The 19,481-nt window shown below is 46.5% G+C and overlaps 1 protein-coding gene across 2 annotated transcripts in view; it reads left to right on the plus strand.

The window, feature by feature from the left end:
• Nucleotides 1–19,481, plus strand: part of LOC119178325 (uncharacterized) — a 115,995-nt gene that overhangs the window by 40,334 nt on the left and 56,180 nt on the right. The window contains exons 3-5 of one of the 2 annotated variants that reach the window (XM_037429512.2): nucleotides 14,995–15,072; nucleotides 15,411–15,512; nucleotides 16,220–16,304. In XM_037429512.2, coding sequence (XP_037285409.2) covers nucleotides 14,995–15,072; nucleotides 15,411–15,512; nucleotides 16,220–16,304 — 265 coding nt within the window. The remainder of the gene's footprint in view (nucleotides 1–14,994; nucleotides 15,073–15,410; nucleotides 15,513–16,219; nucleotides 16,305–19,481) is intronic. The other variant, XM_075887550.1, reaches the window with a different exon arrangement.

Consider the following 19,481-nt stretch of genomic DNA (forward strand, 5'->3'; position numbering starts at 1 on the left):
ACATGTTCAAGTTTTCGTGCAAAGCATTGTACGTGACATTATAGCGCTGAATCTCCGCTTTTCGCTTTGCCACCGTGGAATGTCCCATAGAATTTTAACATTCCTTGAACACTTCACACTTATTACACAGCTCTTGTTTTCACTGGAGCGTCTAAGCTAATGCCTGCGATGTGGCTTTGTTCACCAAATTGTGTGGCCACTGTCATGATATGCAAGGAAAAAAAAAAAGAGCTTTTTGCAAATGTACATGTAGGTTGTGAACTGATGCTTCGAGACATGAGAGAGAACTCTTTTGGGAATTCTAGAACACTTTATTTAAATCGAAAAGTGATTACCAGCAAGAGGCTTGGCTGAACAGATGCCTGGGAAGAATAGCATGGCTGTCCGCATGCATATGTGGAACATTTGCCATTGTTCTGTGAGTGAACTTGTTGACTTAGAAGTGCATAAAGTTCAGTCTATGCACATAGAAGTGCATGAAGTTCAGTCTATTCTTGATGTATTGGTGTGGCATTGCACGTGCACATTGCTGAACACATCTCCGAGCTGCTCTTCTAGTTCTGCTTCGCTGGCTTTTGTATATATTTATTAGTGCTCAACAATACTTCCCGACTGCCCTTGTCGCAGTGATGCTACTGCGCAAATAACGACACAGCTGTGAAGTGTTCTTGCACACGTGTTTTATAAAAGCTCGGTCATACAAAATATAAAATGAAAACACTATGGCATGCAGGAGCTCTCTTGTATAGATCGTATGACTCATCGTTAATTGACAGGGGATGACATATAGAGAAGGCCTAACCTCTAACTGTTGCTCTTTTTTTTCTTTTATGAAAAAAAGAAGAAAAAAAAGCGGCATTCCTTCGAACGAAAGGCTGCTTGCTCACTTCCGGGCATTCAGGATATGTTATTGCGAAAAGCCTCCTGTTCCTTCATTCGTCGAGGGCTACATCTGGGAACACGTGTTTACGAGGATTGTTTTTTACATGCGATAACAATTTAGACGAATCACTCGTACCTGGTAGCATAGCTTTGTTATCCTTGGTTATAAGAAAAATAAATTATAATGTAATCCAATTTAATCCACCACATAATGGATGAACTTGTCCTTTTGCAGTATATGTAAGACACAACAAAATTCCTTGCATTTTATATTTTTTACAGGAAAGTTGAGTTCATTTTGGCATGCATTAAAAATGTTCTGTGCTTTACGAAACGGCTTGCTATATTATTGCATGTGCAGCAGAATTCCCTGTGTGACGTATGATTAAAGCTGGTGCACTTGCAAGCAACAAAGCAGGAAACTAGGCGAGTTTGTATAGATCCGTAATATATGAGGAATCTGAAGTAAAGTTAACGAACATATAGAGATCACAACATGGGCATACGTGTTGCGTTCATCATCTCTGTGTCATCTGCAGTTTGCCCTCCTCGTAAATTGCTGAAGCATTTGTCAATGGAAGCCTCAGTGAATGAGCCATCTGGAAACTTCCAGTGGGATGGTTACATATCTTAAGCAACATAGATGCTTTTGTGAAATGCTTGTGTTAACACATTTATAGAGGAAGCTGATTGCTCTTCACATTAAAGAAACACTGTTTTATTCTTTTTGTTTGTATTTATTGAGAGAGGGGTTGGAGCTTTCTTGATTCTATACACCCCCAGCCCTTAAAAATAACCAGAGAAGGAATGACATGAGGACATAAGGGAACTGTTTCTTGTTCACTTATAAAACAATCGCAGTGGGTTCCCGGCAACAGCTAAGTGAATTTTTTTTAATCATCATTGTCAGCATCATAATCATGACTGGCAAACGGGAATCACTATAGGTCAAGAATAGCGGAATGTTGTTAGTAATGTGAAATAAGTTGTTGACAAGATGGGGCGTACTTTGGATCAATTCAAGAGGTCTTCGTCCCGTAGTGGACAAAAATTGTATGGTGATGATGAAATAATGTATTCGGTGAGCATATTCAAAACAGTTCCTGTAGGAAAAAAAAATAAGTATAAAAAGATCAGCCAGAAAGGCAATGCATGAGAGTGCTGAGCCACCATATGGGTCTTGTACAGTTCTCCCTTGACCCCCCTCCTTTTTTTTGTGCTTACATATTTCCCTCCTTGTACAGATTATGTTGAAGTGCTGGCTTGTATCATGACCCAAATATGGCAGAGCTTGGGCTCACTGTGTTCGCTCTCACATGCTATGTTGTGATCGAGTACTTTGGGTTCGCCCAAGCTTGTGTTTCTGTCATGCATTATAGTTTATTGCCGCTTGAAATGTGCTTCTGTATCGTCAAATGCTAATCTGTTTTGATGTGTTCTCGTTGATGTTCTTTAGTAACTTTTCTTTGCGCAGGGTAGCGAATCACGGGCTCCGTCGTTGCAGATTTGCGTACATGTTACTCGTATCAAAGTTGAACCGACAGTTTTGCTTTGTGGCTCACGTTGCATGTTGTTCTGTGCAAGTGTTTTCGTTACGTGGAGTGTTCTCTCTTTTTCTGGCTATTCGCAGATTTGAATACGATTGCTTTGATATGTGGAAGCGCCTCATCAATATTTAGAGCAAGCGAATTTTAACCTTTCATTAGCGTTCTGAAAAAGGGAGGGAGAAATCTACCGGGCAGCTTGTGCAGATGTCACGATTGTGACATTCATCTGCGGGTATTTCATTTAGTATTGTAGTAGCTACAAAGTCCTTGATGCTGAAGAAGTGTTCTTTAAGACCATGATTCTGCAATCACAAACTCTTGTGTTGTGTGCTTAAAAGTTAAACTTGCACACCTATGAGTTGTTGGTGCTTGCAAGTTGCGTTGCTCGTGCAAACGTGTGCATTACTTTCCTTGTGCAGGCTGGCTGTCTTTAAGAGGCATGCACTTTGAGTGATCTCACGAGTCACGAGCTGCCTCTCTCTGTCACTGGTTGTGTTCTTTACATCTACATTATTTAATGACCTGCTGCAGTTCTGCTTCCTGTAATTCACCTCAGACAGAGCTCCTTGGACCTCACTGTGCCTTGGTTTTAATTATTCTCGTTTATTCTATGTTCCAGTCTCATTCTGTTCACTTTCCCTTCCTCCCCTTTTGGCTGCTTGCATGGCTGACTTTTCTATTTTCTGCTGCCGACATCTTTTTTTTTTTTACTTTCCTATAGTTTGACTTCTCCGTTTTGGCACATATCCACTGGTGAATTTGCTCCATATCATGAATGGTGGTTCCCGATAGGTAGCAAGGCATTGGTAGTGGTGAGGGAATACGTCTAATTACTACAGGTACTGTAGCGTATCTCATATCCCAACCAGATATCCGAATTGCATATCCAAACCGTGAGACTCAAATAACCAGGAGGATAAGAGTGGGGTGGAGTGCACGAGGCGAGAATTTTGAAATGATGAATGATATTTTACTGCTATCTTTTAAAGAAACTATATTACAACTGCATCTTATTCATACTTATCAATGCGGTAGAAGCCTGGAGGCTTATGAAGAGATAAGAATGGGTGAGAGAGCAAATGTACGCTAATAAAACTTAAGTCTAAATCGAGAAGAAATTAGTGAAGCATGTACTGAGGAGCCAAGATAACTGCTTTTAGTAATGGACTTTATTCCAAAGGAAGGTGAGCGCGCGGCCTGATGAGGCAGGTATTAAGGCGGGCAAAAGCTGTTATGAAGTTCGCAGGATAATGTGGCTGCGAGATGTACATGACTGGGCTAATTATTGAAACATGGTGGCGGCTGTTGTCTTGCGTTGGTGGGGGCATAGGTGATGATGACTGTGATAATCCACTGGTGTTTTCCCACTTGTTGACACCTGCTGACACATGCTGACAAATGCTGTTTACGGTTTTCCACTTCAAGCTCGCGGTGTCAAAGGGAATTTCTTGCTTCTGTGCGGAGTGAACGGCCCTGTTGACTACCTTACTGATGAATTTATGTTGCAATTCTCTGCTATCTTGAACAACTAAATGAACAGTGTTATGGTGGACGTATAGTCGTGATAACGGTTTTGTTGGTGCATTATACATACCTGCCAACTCTTCCCATTTTCCCGTAAAATGTACGAATTTCGGCTGTGCTTACGATTTTACGAATATTGCCTAAAATTTTACGAGAAATATTTCATTTCCGATAAAAAAAATTAGTGAAATAGCGTGGCTTCCGAGATAGGCTACAGCGTGTTGCCGTAGCTAGTCGGTGAGGCACAAAACGGCGTTGTGCTATATTCCGACACTAGGAGAGAACAATATGTATCGGTGTTATCATCACATACCTGACAAGTCTCCCGCATTGTCAGGGAGACTCCCGGATTTCCACTGTGTCTTCCGTTTGTACGGTTGCCATGAAAATCTCCCGGAAATCGAAATTTGTGTGCGAGATACCCATTGACAAAAATGCAGGTCAGTCTGTTCCAGGCTTTTTGCGAACCCACCGCATTTTATTATAAACGAATTTAAGAAGTGTTCATCTAAACGGACAGTAGAGTCTCAGTGATGCGAAACCGTGGCAGATACAAATTCATGAAATTTCACAGTCAAATTCATGTGTTCATAGGGCCGAAATTCGAATGTTTCAAACACTTTTTTGAATCGTGGCGTGTGATATGAACTTCAGTCAGTGGAATGACTTGCCCATAGAGCCAATGAGGACGAAAATTGGACGCGGTGATAGCGCCGTCTGAATTGCGGTGATAGTTGTACAAATATTGTGAATTTACTATTTTACTGATAACAGAAAAAGTTTTTATTATCTTCTGCACTCAAATAGCTTTTTCAAATAAATAATAACTAAGAATATTGTTTGCATAATTTATAGCTGCATATTGTCGCGAGAGGAAACGATAGGCAGGAACTCGAAGTGGAGGACTGTTTACTAAGCCAGAGCTGCCATTGACTTCTTCGCTCTCGTCTTCTGCCACCAACACAGCGCATTACCCTCTCCCCAATGAAAAAAAAAAGAAGAAGAAGCATCGAATGAATGCCATGGCTCCTAAAAACAACGAAAGGTAGTAATAAATGTCTGTGTCCATTAAAAAGAAAAAGGACGAGATGAAAAATAAAGAGGCAAGAAAGTAATGTGCAATTGTCTTGAAGGATATTGCCACATCACAAAGTTCTTGTCTTGCAGTCAACGAGAATAGTACGGCTTCATCCTGGAGACGTGAACCACATCCGAGGAGCGGGGTCTGCGAGAACGGTGTGACGTGTCTGCTGGGACAACTTCGTAGTTCACTTCGCCGAGGCGATGAAGAACTCGGTAGGGTCCGAAGTACCGACATAACAATTTTTCTGAGCGTCCACGTTGACGTATAGGAGTCCAAATCCAGACTAGGTCTCCGGGTTCGTATATTACTGCTCTGTGGTGGGTGTTGTACCGGAGAGCATCTTGATTTTGCCGCGATAAAATGCGAAAGCGCGCCAGCTGCCGGGCGTCTTCGGCACGCTGAACAAATACATCTGCGTCCGGGGTGATCGTGTCCGGCAGAGTTGGTTGCAGCATGGTGTCAAGCATTGTGGTGACGTCGCGGCCGTAAACCAGACGAAAAGGAGCAAAGCCGGTGGTTTCCTGCAAAGCCGTATTGTAGGCAAATGTTATATACGGGAGGATTTCATCCCAATTCTTCTGATCCTTGGCGACATACATCGAAAGCATATCTGCAATCGTTTTGTTAAGACGTTCGGTTAACCCGTTAGTCTGTGGGTGGTACGCAGTTGCTGTTCGGTGCGTCGTGCCGCTCAGCAACAGGATCTGTCGGAGCAACTGTGCCGTAAAAGCAGTACCACGATCTGTGATGACGACAGCGGGAGCACCGTGGCGGAGAACAATGTTCTTGATGAAGAAGTCAGCCACCTCGGAAGCAGTTGCTCGCTGGGCGGCTTGTGTTTCGCAGTATCTGGTCAAGTAATCGGTGGCAACCACAATCCAGCGGTTACCAGCCGTAGACTTCGGAAATGGGCCGAGTAAATCCATCCCGACCTTTTCAAAAGGTTCGTGGGGGGGTCGCAAAGGCTGAAGCAGACCGGCTGGTTTCGTCGTTGGAGTTTTGCGGCGCTGACAGGCTGTGCATGTCTTGACGTACTGCCGGACGGTTTTCGTAAGTTTCCGCCAGTAGTATTTGTTCTTAATCCGCGCCAGAGTACGCGCGAAGCCAAGATGCCCTGACGATGGCTCGTCGTGACTAGCACGCAAAACATCATCGCGGAGAGCAGCAGGAACGACGAGGAGGTAAACAGTTTTCGTTGAGTGAAAGTTGCGCTTGTAGAGGATGCCTTGGCGTAAACAGAAAGATGACAAATCACGCGCGAACTGATGTGGGGGTTGTGGGCGACGTCCCTCAAGGTATTCGATCAGTGGTTGCAATTCTAAGTCTTCGCGTTGCTGCTCAGCCACGTTTAATGATGCGAGAATAGCAAGGCAGCTGAAGTCTTCATCATTGCCTTCTTCAGCGACCTCGACGGGTGCGCGGTAAAGACAGTCAGCGTCGGTGTGTTTCTGGCCAGACTTGAAAACCATCGTTATATCAAACTCTTGTAACCGAAGGCTCCATCTTGCGAGACGGCCCGAAGGATCTTTCAGATTCGCTAGCCAGCAGAGAGAATGGTGGTCACTTACGATTCGGAAGGGGCGTCCGTACAAGTAGGGCCTGAATTTTGTTATGGCCCATACAACCGCCAGACATTCTTTTTCAGTCGTCGAGTAGTTCTTCTCCGCAGATGCCAACGTGCGGCTAGCGTAGGCGATGACGCGTTCCACGCCATCTTGATATTGCACGAGAATAGCTCCGAGGCCGAGGTTGCTCGCGTCAGTGCGGACTTCTGTGTCTGCTTCGGTGTCGAAGTGACCTAGGATCGGTGGCGTTTGTAGGCGTTGTTGAAGGTCGCGGAAAGCGCTGGATTGTTTGGGACCCCAGACGAAGGCGACGTCATCCTTGACGAGTTGTTGTAGAGGGTCGGCGATTTTCGAAAAGTTTGGCACGAAGCGGCGGTAATAAGCACAAAGTCCCAGAAAGCGGCGTACATCATGCTTTGTTTTCGGTATCGGGAACAAAGCAACTGCCATAGCCTTGTCAGGATCGGGGCGAACACCACTGCTGCTGACAATGTGGCCAAGGAATTTCAGTTCCTCATATCCAAAACAACACTTTTCCGGTTTTTGAGAGAGGCCGGCAGTGCGAATAGCCAGAAGAACCGCCTCAAGCCGCTCAATGTGCTGTTCAAAAGTTGTAGAAAAAACGACTACGTCGTCTAAATACACTAAACAAGAGTACCACTTCAAGCCACATAAAACTGTGTCCATCATTCGTTGGAACGTAGCTGGAGCGGAGCACAGGCCAAAAGGGAGTACTTTAAATTCATAGAGACCGTCCGGTGTAATAAACGCTGTTTTTTCTCGGTCCCGTTCATCTACTTCAATCTGCCAATATCCGCTACGGAGATCCATGGAAGAGAAGTAACGGCCGTGTCGCAGGCGATCCAAGGAGTCATCAATACGAGGAAGAGGATATACGTCTTTTTTCGTTATCTTATTCAGTTTGCGGTAGTCGACGCAGAATCGTAATGAACCATCTTTCTTTTTAACCAGAACAACTGGTGACGCCCAAGGACTAGTCGATGGTTGAATTACGTCGTCGTCGAGCATTTGTTTTACTTGATGACGTATAGCATCTTGCTCCTTCTGCGACACGCGGTAAGCATGTTGGCGCACGGGTTGCACGTTGGGCTCAGTGATAATTCTGTGCTTGATTAAAGGAGTCTGCCGGACTTTCGAAGTAGTGGCAAAACAGTCACTAAAGGATGAGAGGAGACTGAGGAGCTTTGCCCTCTTAGGTTCTTCCAACTGGCGATTGACGTTGAGGCGACTAGTCACGTCAGTATCGCAGCTGTTCTCAGTCGAGATCGTCGTAATCAAAGGGAAGGCGTCCAAATCATCCAATGCCTCCAAGTAAGCTATGGTTGTGCGTTTCGCAAAATGCCTGTGTTCTCCACTGAAGTTCGTAACTAAAACCATAGTCTGGCCATTTCGAAGTTGAATGAGGCTTCGAGCAATTGCCACTTCCCTATCAAGCAATAACGTCAGGTTACTTTCGGCGATGCCCGTAATCGACTGCTCCCGTGGACACTCAACAAGCACGAAGATACTACTGCGAGGTGGCAACGTGACGCAATCATCGACTACGCGTAAGGCCACGCCACGATGTTCGTTCTCGATGTCGGAATCTGGAGAAACACAGTTAACAAAACTGACGAACAAATCACGCAGATTAATTATCGCTCCATACTCTTGCAGAAAATCCATGCCCAAAATGACCGGCCGAGAACAATTGGGCAGTACAAGGAATGATGCTACAAAAGCCGACGCACAAATCTCAAGCCTGGCGGTGCACCTTCCTATTGGGGATACGAGGTGTCCTCCAGCGGTGATTAGTTGAGGGCCGTCCCACGTCAGCACCTTGTGTAGACGGGTGGCCAATGAAGCACTCATCACCGAGTAATCAGCTCCCGTGTCGACAAGCGCAGTCACCGGATAACAGTCGACGGAAACAGTAATGGCAGCGGACGTTCTGTTGGCGGTTTCACAAACAGGCTTTAACGGCACGTTGTAAGGCAGCGGCGGAGGGTATTTGTCGGTTCGCGTGACAGCGGCCTCACCTCCGGAGGTCGCCGTTTTCAGTTTCCCCGGCGTGGGCTTGCGCCACTGACACCAGGGGACCCAAAGGCGGGTCGGGCGCGGTGCGTTGATGTGGACGGACGGGTTGATGGTGACCGTGACTGTCGTCGCGGCGGGACAGGGGCGTGATGACTACCCTCCAAGTAATCCGCAATTTCCTGTGGGCGCTCACCATAGCGTGGACAACGAGCATCTGGGTGGAATCCGCGTAGGCCTATTCGTCGGTAGTAACAGTCGCGGTACATGTGTCCAACTTCGCCACAATGGTAGCACAAAGGACGATTGTCGGGTGCACGCCAGACGGTGGACTTCCGCGGGCCAGGACGAAAATCGGTCTGAGAAGGCAGGCGACGGGCTGGACTTTGAAAGCGTCTGGGGGTCCCGGTAGGTGCATGAACAAAATGTGCCGTCGGTGGCGTAGAGACGCGTAGGGCATCCGCGTAGGAAAGCGTGGGAGGTTCGACTTGCGATGGTGGTGCAGAGTGAACGAACTGCCTGATTTCGTTCCGAACGACGTCCGTAAGAGCAGCGCTACTGGGAGGGGACGCTGCATAAAATTTCCGAAGTTCTTCTCGTACAACTTGTCGTACGAGTTCTGTGAGGACCTCCCTGTTATCACCTCCTGGTATAAGCGAGCACGCAGCGGACATGGCCGTCTGACGCTCATACTGCGACACCCGCTGCCGAAGCATGCGCTCCATAATTGTGGCCTCACGTATGAACTCGGACACGGTCGTAGGAGGGTTGCGCACAAGGCCCGCAAAAAGTTGCTCCTTTACGCCTCGCATTAGCAGGCGCACTTTCTTGTCTTCTGGCATGTGGGGGTCAGCCCGTCGAAACAATCGCGACATTTCTTCGACAAACATGGCGACGCTCTCGTTCGGCATTTGAAATCGCGAAGAGAGTGCCTGCTCCGCTCTCTCTTTCCGTTCGGGGTTACTGAACGCCTCGCGAAGCTGCCGATGGAACTCCTGCCAACTTGTGAATGAGGTTTCGTGGTTCTCATACCACACTCTTGCCGCGTCTAAGAGGGAGATATACACGTTCTTCAACTTACGGCGATTGTCCCAGTCGTTGATGGCAGCGACCCGGTCGAAATGGTCAAGCCAGTCTTCGACATCCTCACCGGCATCCCCGTGGAATGGGTTGGGTGTGCGAGGCGTGTTGATGACACAGGGTACGCTAGCGAGTGGGTCATGCTCGGTTTGGGTTGCGGATGTGGCAAACATTGTCCTCACGGAACTTGCCAAGGGGCCGTACTGTGGTGGTAGTCCTTGAAGGCGGCGGCTGCTTCGATAGATATCAGCAGATCCTGGTGCACTGGCGGTGGTTGCTTCTGTTTCAGGACCAGCAGGCATAAGACGTTGCAGTACAGTACCCAGCACATCCACCAGTCTGTCGCGAGAGGAAACGATAGGCAGGAACTCGAAGTGGAGGACTGTTTACTAAGCCAGAGCTGCCATTGACTTCTTCGCTCTCGTCTTCTGCCACCAACACAGCGTGGCAATATAAAACGAAATGGTTTTTAAAGCACCAGAGCGTTTTGATATGGCGGCTGGCTGTTCGTTCACATAGCAGACGTCACCGTTGTCGTCTCCTCCTGTGTCATGGCTGTCTCCCGCTCGTTAGAGCAGCTCTTTTCTCAATTTATCTCGTTTACATATAGTCCAATGCAGTAAACTACTTACTAGAAGCTCACTAGTATCTGGCATACTTACTTTAGTAAGTGAGTGATGCTGCATACAGGCCGAGCGAAACGACAACGCTGATCACACTAACTTGCAGCAATAAGTTGTTTTATTGCAAGTCAATCGATGTTTACATGAAATAAAGGTCTTGTAAGTAACGTTTTAGCATGTACAGCAGTGAATAATATGCATGCATCACATATCGGGTACGTACGTACTATGCGTACCCCCAACGCTAATGCCCAAATCACAGAAGCTGTTTAGCGCTGACTGATTTATCCATCGTACTCCACAAAAACTTCACTGCAGTGAATAAAGGTTTACCGCTAACGTTCCTGCATTTTTGTAGCTGAAGATATCGTAACACCTCATTGACAGTATTCAGCAAGCTTTCTGTAAATAATATCAACGTATCCGCCTGCCTTTCACGAGCAATGCGGCCGAACTGTTTGTTCTTGGGTTCGCGCGGCCAGGTAAAAAGGGTCACTTTGCAATCTTCCACGCATTCGCACTATTTGTGCTTATAAATGCTTAAAATTAATTGTGAAGCAGTTTTTTATGCGTGCTATTCTCAAGTCTTGAGAATAAAATTGTGAAAAAAAAAAGGCTTAGACGGCGTTTTGTTTGCCGTCGCTGGCGGTGTGCTGTCATTTCAATGGTGGCGACGCCTCACAGCGCGGACGCAAAGCTCGCAACATGCCACAAGCCTGCTTCAGTACCAAAACCGTCGAACGAAGGCCGATCGAGAGCAGCGGGCTCGAAGCTTTGGAAGTACGCGTGCGACCAGCGCACGCACTGTCTTTTTCAGTACCAAAACCGTGGAACGAAGGCCTATCGAGAGCAGCGGGCTCGAAGCTTTGGAAGTACGCGTGCGACCAGCGCACGCACTGTCTTTTACAGTGTGTGTGATTGTCGTGGCTTCAACCGCTGTAAACAAAGCCACAGTCATTCGACAGGATCATGTATAGCGAGAACATTACCTACATGACTCTGAATATGTGCGCACTGCCAACGCTCGACGAGTCAAAGCAACGCTGCTTTCCGCAAAGTCGGAGATGTTTCCGGAAAGCAACATCTTTGTGGTTTTTTGTAGACAAAACCGCGCCAGTTGCAATCATAAATAGTATAAAACGACTTAGTTTTAAAGGCACGCTGATTGAAAAAACTTCCGTTTTCCGCAATCGCCACGCACAAAACCGCGGTCGCGGTGACGCTATCTACGAGTCCGAGGGCACGTGGTTGACGCAGCAGTAGATTAAAGGCAGTAAATACGTAAAAAAGCTAGAACGGTTTTGGTGTTCCTGGCCAAAAGAATCTAGTAGCGAGGACAGCCAAAGCTTAGACCGCGCTTTTGTGGCAGCCAGCTGCGCCGTCCCGTCCGCTCACGTTTGAAGACATACGCGAGTTGTTTTGATTGAAATCTATTTTTTTGCGAGTTGTTTTGATGACGCGAAATTTCGCGAGCATTTGCGGCTCCCCCTTTGAGACTCTCACCTTAGTAGAAAACCCTGCCCTCCTGTGTTCAGCCCCTCCAAGCCATTATGAGACCGCAACGCCGTGTTGGCGCTTTCGTTTGAGACCCCCCCTCCCCACCTCTTGTTTTTCGTGATGTTTTTTTTTTGGTGCCAAGAATAAGGAAAATAATTTAGCGCAACACTTTTTTCTCATGGTGACAAAACATAATTACTCTTGTCGCTAAAAGGCAAATCTATCAGATCTACAAATACAAAAAAAAAAGGTCGGCAACCCGTCCTCCCTCTTCTTCTTTGCTTGGGTGTTTTAGGCAGGTTGGCAGGTATGCTTCTGAGGTTATCATATAATGTCACGGCGTACAAAAATAAGAAAGCATTTGCCTAATAGCCCGTGGTGACAGTGACCATATGTCAGACTTTAGTTAATTTATACTAGTTATACTAGTTTATATGGTGAAAAATATTTGAATGTTTTGGTTGTTCCTGAATATTCTTGCAACCTGAGGGCTTCCTCAAAACTAGTTTGCAATTTCTACACTTTGATGGAAGTGCCTTTGTTCTATTTCTTGCGGCATTATTTCGTTGCAAGCGTTTTGAACCTTCTTTTGTCAGCGGAGACAGCTGCCAAAGCGCCTCTGCCTGTGCCTCGAAATGTTGGCCCTTGCCTCCGACTGAGAGGCTGTTCCTTTTTGTTGTTGAACATGTCTCTCGTGACTGCTCTGACATTTCTCTGGTGCGTTGCTTCCGGAATGTCAGCTGTCTGCATTGCAAAAGCACCTATTATTGTCAGTGTGAGTTTCGTGAGTTTTTAAACTTCCTCCATCTGATGACAGCGGAGTTCCTGTTTTTTTGTTCACATGCCATCCCAGCCAGTGATTTTACCATTTACGATGAGAGGTCAGGCAGCATCACAACGTGAAACAAGAACAGTGCTATGCGTAAAAAAAAAAGAACTGTCATCTGGTGATATTTTGCAGATTTGAATGAGTAGGGAACATTTCTTTCGAGAAATAATTCAGGCTTTGTGAGTGTAGCATAATATGCTTTGTTATGCTAATAATGTACGTTCTTTCCTATTATTTTTTCAAATTTTGTCCTACTAGGGTTTTCTCACAGTACAGCTAGTTGCCCCAGCCCCCTTCCCGCTTTATTTTTTATTCCCTAAGGCATGTGGCATGCTTGTGCTCATAGATAAATGTCACATGTTGTGAGGACAGAAAAAAGTTTGGAAATTTTTTCGATATTATCATTTATTTAACATAATAAAGATTTATGGCCATTTGCTTGTAGTTTGCTTCTATGGTTCTTAGGCACTTGGGCAACATCGAATGTTCTAAAGTTCTTTGGCAACAATTACTAAGAGATTAGCATTGAGAGCTGCCTTAGAAACACGCCACTTCACTGAAATTCGCTATCGCACCCGTGTAGCTACGCGCTGTGTGAGCTAGTCACTGAGCTATACTGTAAGGTCATGGCAGCTGTTTTTTGGGATTTTGAAAGTGTTGTTTCAGTGTGTTTCACCCTAAAAGGCCCTACAATCAATTCATACTATTATTGTGCCACTTTCTGGAGTAATTGTGCTTCTTCAGAACTCAATTCTGGAATAAGGAACTTGAATTGAAACAAACTTAAAAACAAAGGAGGCATGATAAAGCGTGGAAGTTTCATCTCGTGTCCTTTGTTATTATGTTTGACCTTGTTCGTCTTCTTTAAATAGAGTTATGCTTCAATGACTAACTCGACAACAGGTGCTCCTAAGCCTCTTTGCGACAATGCATGCCATCACTCTGCTGCTGCAATTGTAAAGTTACTGAATCGGCTCATTCACCGCCCTGCAGTTTGGACTATGCTCCTAGCTATAGCTACCTTTTCCCTGAGCTGAAAAAAATTTTTGGGTGGCGAAAGTTTCGGAAGGGGAGAGTTGGAAAATTCAGCAATCTCTTGTCTCAACGCACTGGCGGCAGAAGATTACAACATGGGAATTCCGAAGCTTAAGATGTTCTAAATTCAAATGTAAATGTTCTAAATTCAAAATATTATCCAGAGAAGGGAATGCGGGGTTTCTATTTTGTAGAAACAAAAGTCGTTGGTTTGTAGTGACCTTCATAAGTGCACTTGGGACAGATTCTATTGTGTGTACAATTGGACTGTCCCTTCGATAAATCTGAATCTGATGGCTCAAGTGCTGCCATTTCTGGAGGCTAGACGGAAAAGGGGAGGCTGCAGTGAAGTGCAAACTGGTGTTTGTGAATCAGTCATTAAGTAAGCATAAATAAATAAAAAGCTTTGATGGCTGGAATCTCAACTGTGGGCTTCAAGCAGCAAAGCCCGATTACTTGACCATCATGGTACAAGCATTATCATGTGGTGTTAAAGACCTTTGAGAATTTCCGAAACGCGAGCTAGTGAATTCGATTCAGGCGCTTGGTATATCTTCTGCAATGCTAATCATTTCTCAAGATAACTCTCGTGCAAGCCAGTGCATTGATGTGCTTGACATGATCTCAGTATGCTGACAGTATGTTGTCAGTGTCACTTCTAGAACACATCTTGCCCCGCCGTTGTGGTCTGGTGGCTAAGGTACTCTGCTGTTGACCCGCAAGTCGTGGGATCGAATCCCGGGTGCGGCCACTGCATTTTCGATGGAGGCAAAAATGCTATAGGCACGTGTGCTCAGATTTGGGTGCACGGTAAAGAATCCCAGATAGTCGAAATTTTCGAAGCCCTCCACTATGGTGTCTCTCATAATCATATGATGATTCTGGGGTGTTAAACCCCACATATCAATAAATCTAGCACACATCTTCCATCGTATGGTGGTTTTGGGACGTTAAATCTCACATATAAATCAATCTAGCACACATCTTCTAGACGTGATGCCTGCACCACTGGTGATGATGCTGGCGGTCACTCTCTTAGTGTAATGTTGCTGAATCGCATCAGTGCCTCTACCACCAAGATTTAATATGTAATATGTAATAGACTTTTCTTGCATTCACTGCTAAGTCAAGAATAACTTTTCCTTGATATCATTTAAAAGATTGATGTCTCATGGATTAAATTAGCTGTGTATGGGCTAGTGTTGTACAGTCCCTCCCAGCACTTTCATATCAAAATTTACTCACCCACTGTGTTGTTATTATGTTTCAAGATGTTGGCCATATGTTTATGCAGGGTTCCTATTGGGAGCTTGACCTGAAATCGGCAAGTGAGCTTCCCTGCAGAAAGAAAAAGCTCAAGGCGTACGATTCGGTAAGCATGCTTGTTGTTGGTGGGTGTGCCACATCAAAGGGCATGCATCCTTTACAAAACTTTGCAACTGGTCACATAGACTGGTGTCATGGCTGTGTAACGATTCAAACGCTGTTCTCATAGCACTCTGAAGGTTTGCACTAAATTGGGCAGAATGCCGCGTGACTTAAGACGAAGACTGGAGGCACATAAAACGCAGACGAGCGCCGTCTGTAAAACACGAACGTGCCTCCTGTCTTAGTCCAAGCCGTGCTGCATCGCGAGTCGGTCCAAGTATGTACCAAGTTATCTAAGTCAATATAATAATAAATGAGGCTTTATTGTTTTGTGGCTGCTAGGTGTATCCTTATAGCCCTGAAACTGGTATCAGCACCTGGACTCCAGAGGTTGAGGGCCATTCGTCACCTCCACAGAACCACACCACCGTACCAGAAATAAAGGTACGGTCCCGCTACGCTTGCAAGAACATTATTATTGCCCGTATCCTAGAACCATTTGCTCAAGCTTTCACGGAAAAGCAAAAAGTTTCGCTGTGCTTCTTTCTAGTGCAATAATCACGACCTTCCTTGGGTCGTATGTCTTGTCTACAAGGGTTCATTAGTAAACACGGCATGATAGTATAGTTTAAGAAAGGTGTGTCATGTTGCAGATATTCCTAATTTGAATAAAGCATGTGAATTCATTTTACCACACATCTTAGTTTTCTACTCATATTGTTTGTCTCGACATCATCGAGCCATATAGCTAAATATGTTGCTTCAAGAATGATTCCGTAGTATGCTTTATATGCATGTTGATGCTACAGAAGAGCTTAGTAGGACCATTGACTACTAGACAAGTGACTATATTACTAAAGTGATGGCTTGACACAGGTGTTGCCAAGCTTGGCATGTTTGGCCAAAGAATTTGCCTGGAATGCCTTAACCTTTCATGCTAACAGCATTGTGAAGCCGCATCTTCACTTAAGTTGCATGCCTGATTGTGTCAATGCCTGTTGTAGCTTTCTGAGTATTCGTTAACATGCATGCCAAAAGATGCTTGTGGAGATTATCAGTGTCTACGTACACTTTCTGCATAAGATGTGTATTGTACGTGCTACTAAAACACCGTTTAAGAAAAAAAAATTTCTTAATTTTTCACTTTGCAGCAGGAGGTTGTGCGGCCTGAATATGAGGTTGATGATGACCAGTCCAGAGTGTCGTCTGAATACTACGATGAGCCTGTCAAGACAAGTGAGTTGTGCCTTCTCATTTTAACGGGATAGCGTTGGAGAGCTTGTGTCGCAGAACATCCACCGTTGGCATCGGCCCCGTTGGTTGTGAGCGAAAAATTGTCCGTGAGCGAAAAAGCTCGTTACAGAGATCGCCACAGGAGGCCGCTACTAGTCCACGCCTGCGCGCACGATCACACTGAAAAAGCCGCGCATTCAAGGAAAAAAAGAAGAAAAAAGTGCTCAGGGTCACGAGGCGCGGGTGATGTAGTTTCCTTGCCCCTGCTGCCCCTCCTTGCGTAGCTTCCAACGCTTTTGTTGGGACGAGAGAAGAGAGAATGCAATTGCAGCATGCGACATACCTTTGTAGCTCCACTCGCACTGAACAGATTCTTAAAATTTTTGCAGCGTTGAATTCGTGAGGCAATAAACTCTTTAAGTAAATTCATTCCGTGGTTACTTGAAAAAGTGTTTCAGGGCCCCTTTAACGAATTTTGTTCGACAGGCGTCACGACGAAAACAAGCCCATTCGGCAATTTGTAGGCACATTTGGGAGGCCTCAAACTACGTTGAAAAAGGCCGGGATAGTGCAGTCATCGCTGCTAAAAACACACAGCAACTTTCAAACAGCTGTAAAAATGGACAACTATGTCCATCTAGCAGAAAACATATTGCCACAGGCATGAAATGAGGTTGAGCCATGCCAATGCGAGTATGTGCCATTGTGTGAAAAAGAAGAGGGCTGTTTTTGTTGTGCTCGTGGTCTAACGTTCGTTTCGGCTCGACGTCCAGTGCTGCTGCTCCTGTGAACAGACGTTGTGGTCTTTCTGAATCACGTGACATTTTCTGGTGAAGGTGCTGGGTAGTGTTGTATGCACTGCAATCAGCAGCAAGATCCCGACACTAGTCGCGACTTGGAAGAATCAGCTGACCTACGGCGTAGCAGGCGACAACTAGGCCTATCACCTGAATCGGGGCCACTTCCACAACTCGGCAGTACTATGGCTAGTGCGGGAACGCAAACCTAAGAGACATTGATTCTGCCTCCTCCATGGTTCTTCAATGCCCCGCGAACCCCGAAGCCGTTCCACGGTGACCCTTACGAGGACGTTGACGACTGGCTTGCAGCAGCATCAACGAGTGGAACGAGCAGAGAAAGCTTCGGTATATCTACTTTTACTTCGAGGACTCTGCACGCACTTGGTTCGAAAACCATGAAGCCACTATGACAACCAGGCCAGAGTTTTGCAACCAGTTGCGGAATACCTTCCAAAGCTCTGATCGAAAGGAGCAAGTGGAACGGCTCCTCAATTCCCGAAATCAGCGTCCGAACGAGAGTGTTGCTATGTTCGTTGAGGACATGTCGCGGCTGTTCAGGCGAGCTGACTCCTCAATGACGGAAGAGAAGAAGGTGCGCCTCCTGATGCGGGGAGTGAAAGAGCAGCTGCTCGCTGGACTAGTGGGGAACCCTCCCATTACTGTAGAGGATTTCCTCCGTGAAGCCACGTCAACGGAGAGAATGCTAAAGCAGTGTTTGTATCAGTATGAGTGTCCTCTGCGCGCACTTGGTTCGAAAGCCATGAAGCCACTATGACAACCAGGCCAGAGTTTTGCAACCAGCTGCGGAATACCTTCCGAAGTTCTGACCGAAAGGAGCAAGTGGAACGGCTCCTCAATTTTCGAAATCAGCGTCCGAACGAGAGTGTTGCTATGTTCGTTGAGGACATGTCGCGGCTGTTCAGGCGAGCTAACTCCTCAATGACGGAAGAGAAGAAGGTGCGCCTCCTGATGTGGGGAGTGAAAGGGCAGCTGTTCGCTGGACTAGTGGGGAACCCTTCCAGTACTGTAGAGGATTTCCTCCGCGAAGCCACGTCAATGGAGAAAATGCTAAAGCAGCGTTCGTATCAGTATGAGTGTCCTGGCAGTCTTTCGTCTGTGTTATCGGCCCTGCCAACACCTGATGTCACGACTATAAGAGACCTGAAGGAGCTCGTGCGCAGTATTGTGCGCGAGGAGCTGCAAAAGTTGCACACAGTGTCTTCTCAGCCCCATGTTGCTGCTCTAACTGATGTCGTCCGCGAAAAGGTGCACCTCATGACAACTCTGCGTTCAGCCGAGGTCCATCCCATGACGGCCCCGTGTCCAGCCGAAGCTCCACTATTAACATACGGCGAAGCAATACGTACTCCTGCAACCGGCCATCCCGTCCGTCCATCCTGCAGACGGCGCCGTCATTCTACTCAGGACCACCACAGTATGGCAACCCACCCCTTACACGGAAATCCATTGTATGGCGTGCTCCCGACAACCGGCCTCTCTGTTATCACTGTGGTGAACCAAGTCCCATCTACCGACTGTGCCCATACAGGCACTTGGGTCTTCCTTTCTTTCGTCCGGATGCTCTTCGGCTTAGAGGTGGTGAGCGGCCCCGTGCAATCGCCGAATACTTGGCAAGTCAGCAGTCCCAAACCCTTCCGTGTCGCCAGTCCCGCTCACCGTCTCCACGGCATTCCACGTCACCTGGCCAAGAATCGACCTTTGCGAACGTCCTTGCAGGAAGATCGCCTAGATCCACGAACCAGCGCCGGGAAAACTAAGAACAGGGACCTCTGGGGGTGAGGCCGCTGTTGATCGACCGTTACAAGACCCTCACCCAAACTGCCTGCCGACATCCGACGACATCCTTTCACCGACGTGTGCCATCGACGACAAACGTGTCTCTGCTCGCATCTCTGTCCTTGTCGACAACCACCCACTAACCACTCTGATAGATATGGGTGCCGATTATTCCGTTATAAGCCCTGACCTCGCTGCACAGCTAAGAAAGGTAACGACACCTTGGGGACATGAACCAACTTCCGGACTGCGAGAGGTCACCTATTGACACCGCTGGGAAAATGCACTGCCCGGCTCCGAATTCGTGAGTTGACATACATTGCTTTCTTCGTCGTATTGCGCGAATGCTCCCAAAATCTAATTCTCGGAATGGATTTTCTCCGTGAGCATGGAGCCATTATTAACCTTCGCGACCTGCTCATAATGTTCTTCAACGACCATACAGCCACTTAAAAGGATGCAGTTGCGCAGACCACAACACTTCGAATTTCTGACGACACCATCGCACTTCCGCCGCGAGCCAGTATGTTGGTAACTGTGAAGAGCGACTGTGACAACAAGAGTAGTGGCATCGCGGAAACTA

This window comes from Rhipicephalus microplus, chromosome 1 (genome assembly GCF_043290135.1).
Source record: "Rhipicephalus microplus isolate Deutch F79 chromosome 1, USDA_Rmic, whole genome shotgun sequence".
NCBI classification, from domain to species: Eukaryota; Metazoa; Arthropoda; class Arachnida; order Ixodida; family Ixodidae; genus Rhipicephalus; species Rhipicephalus microplus.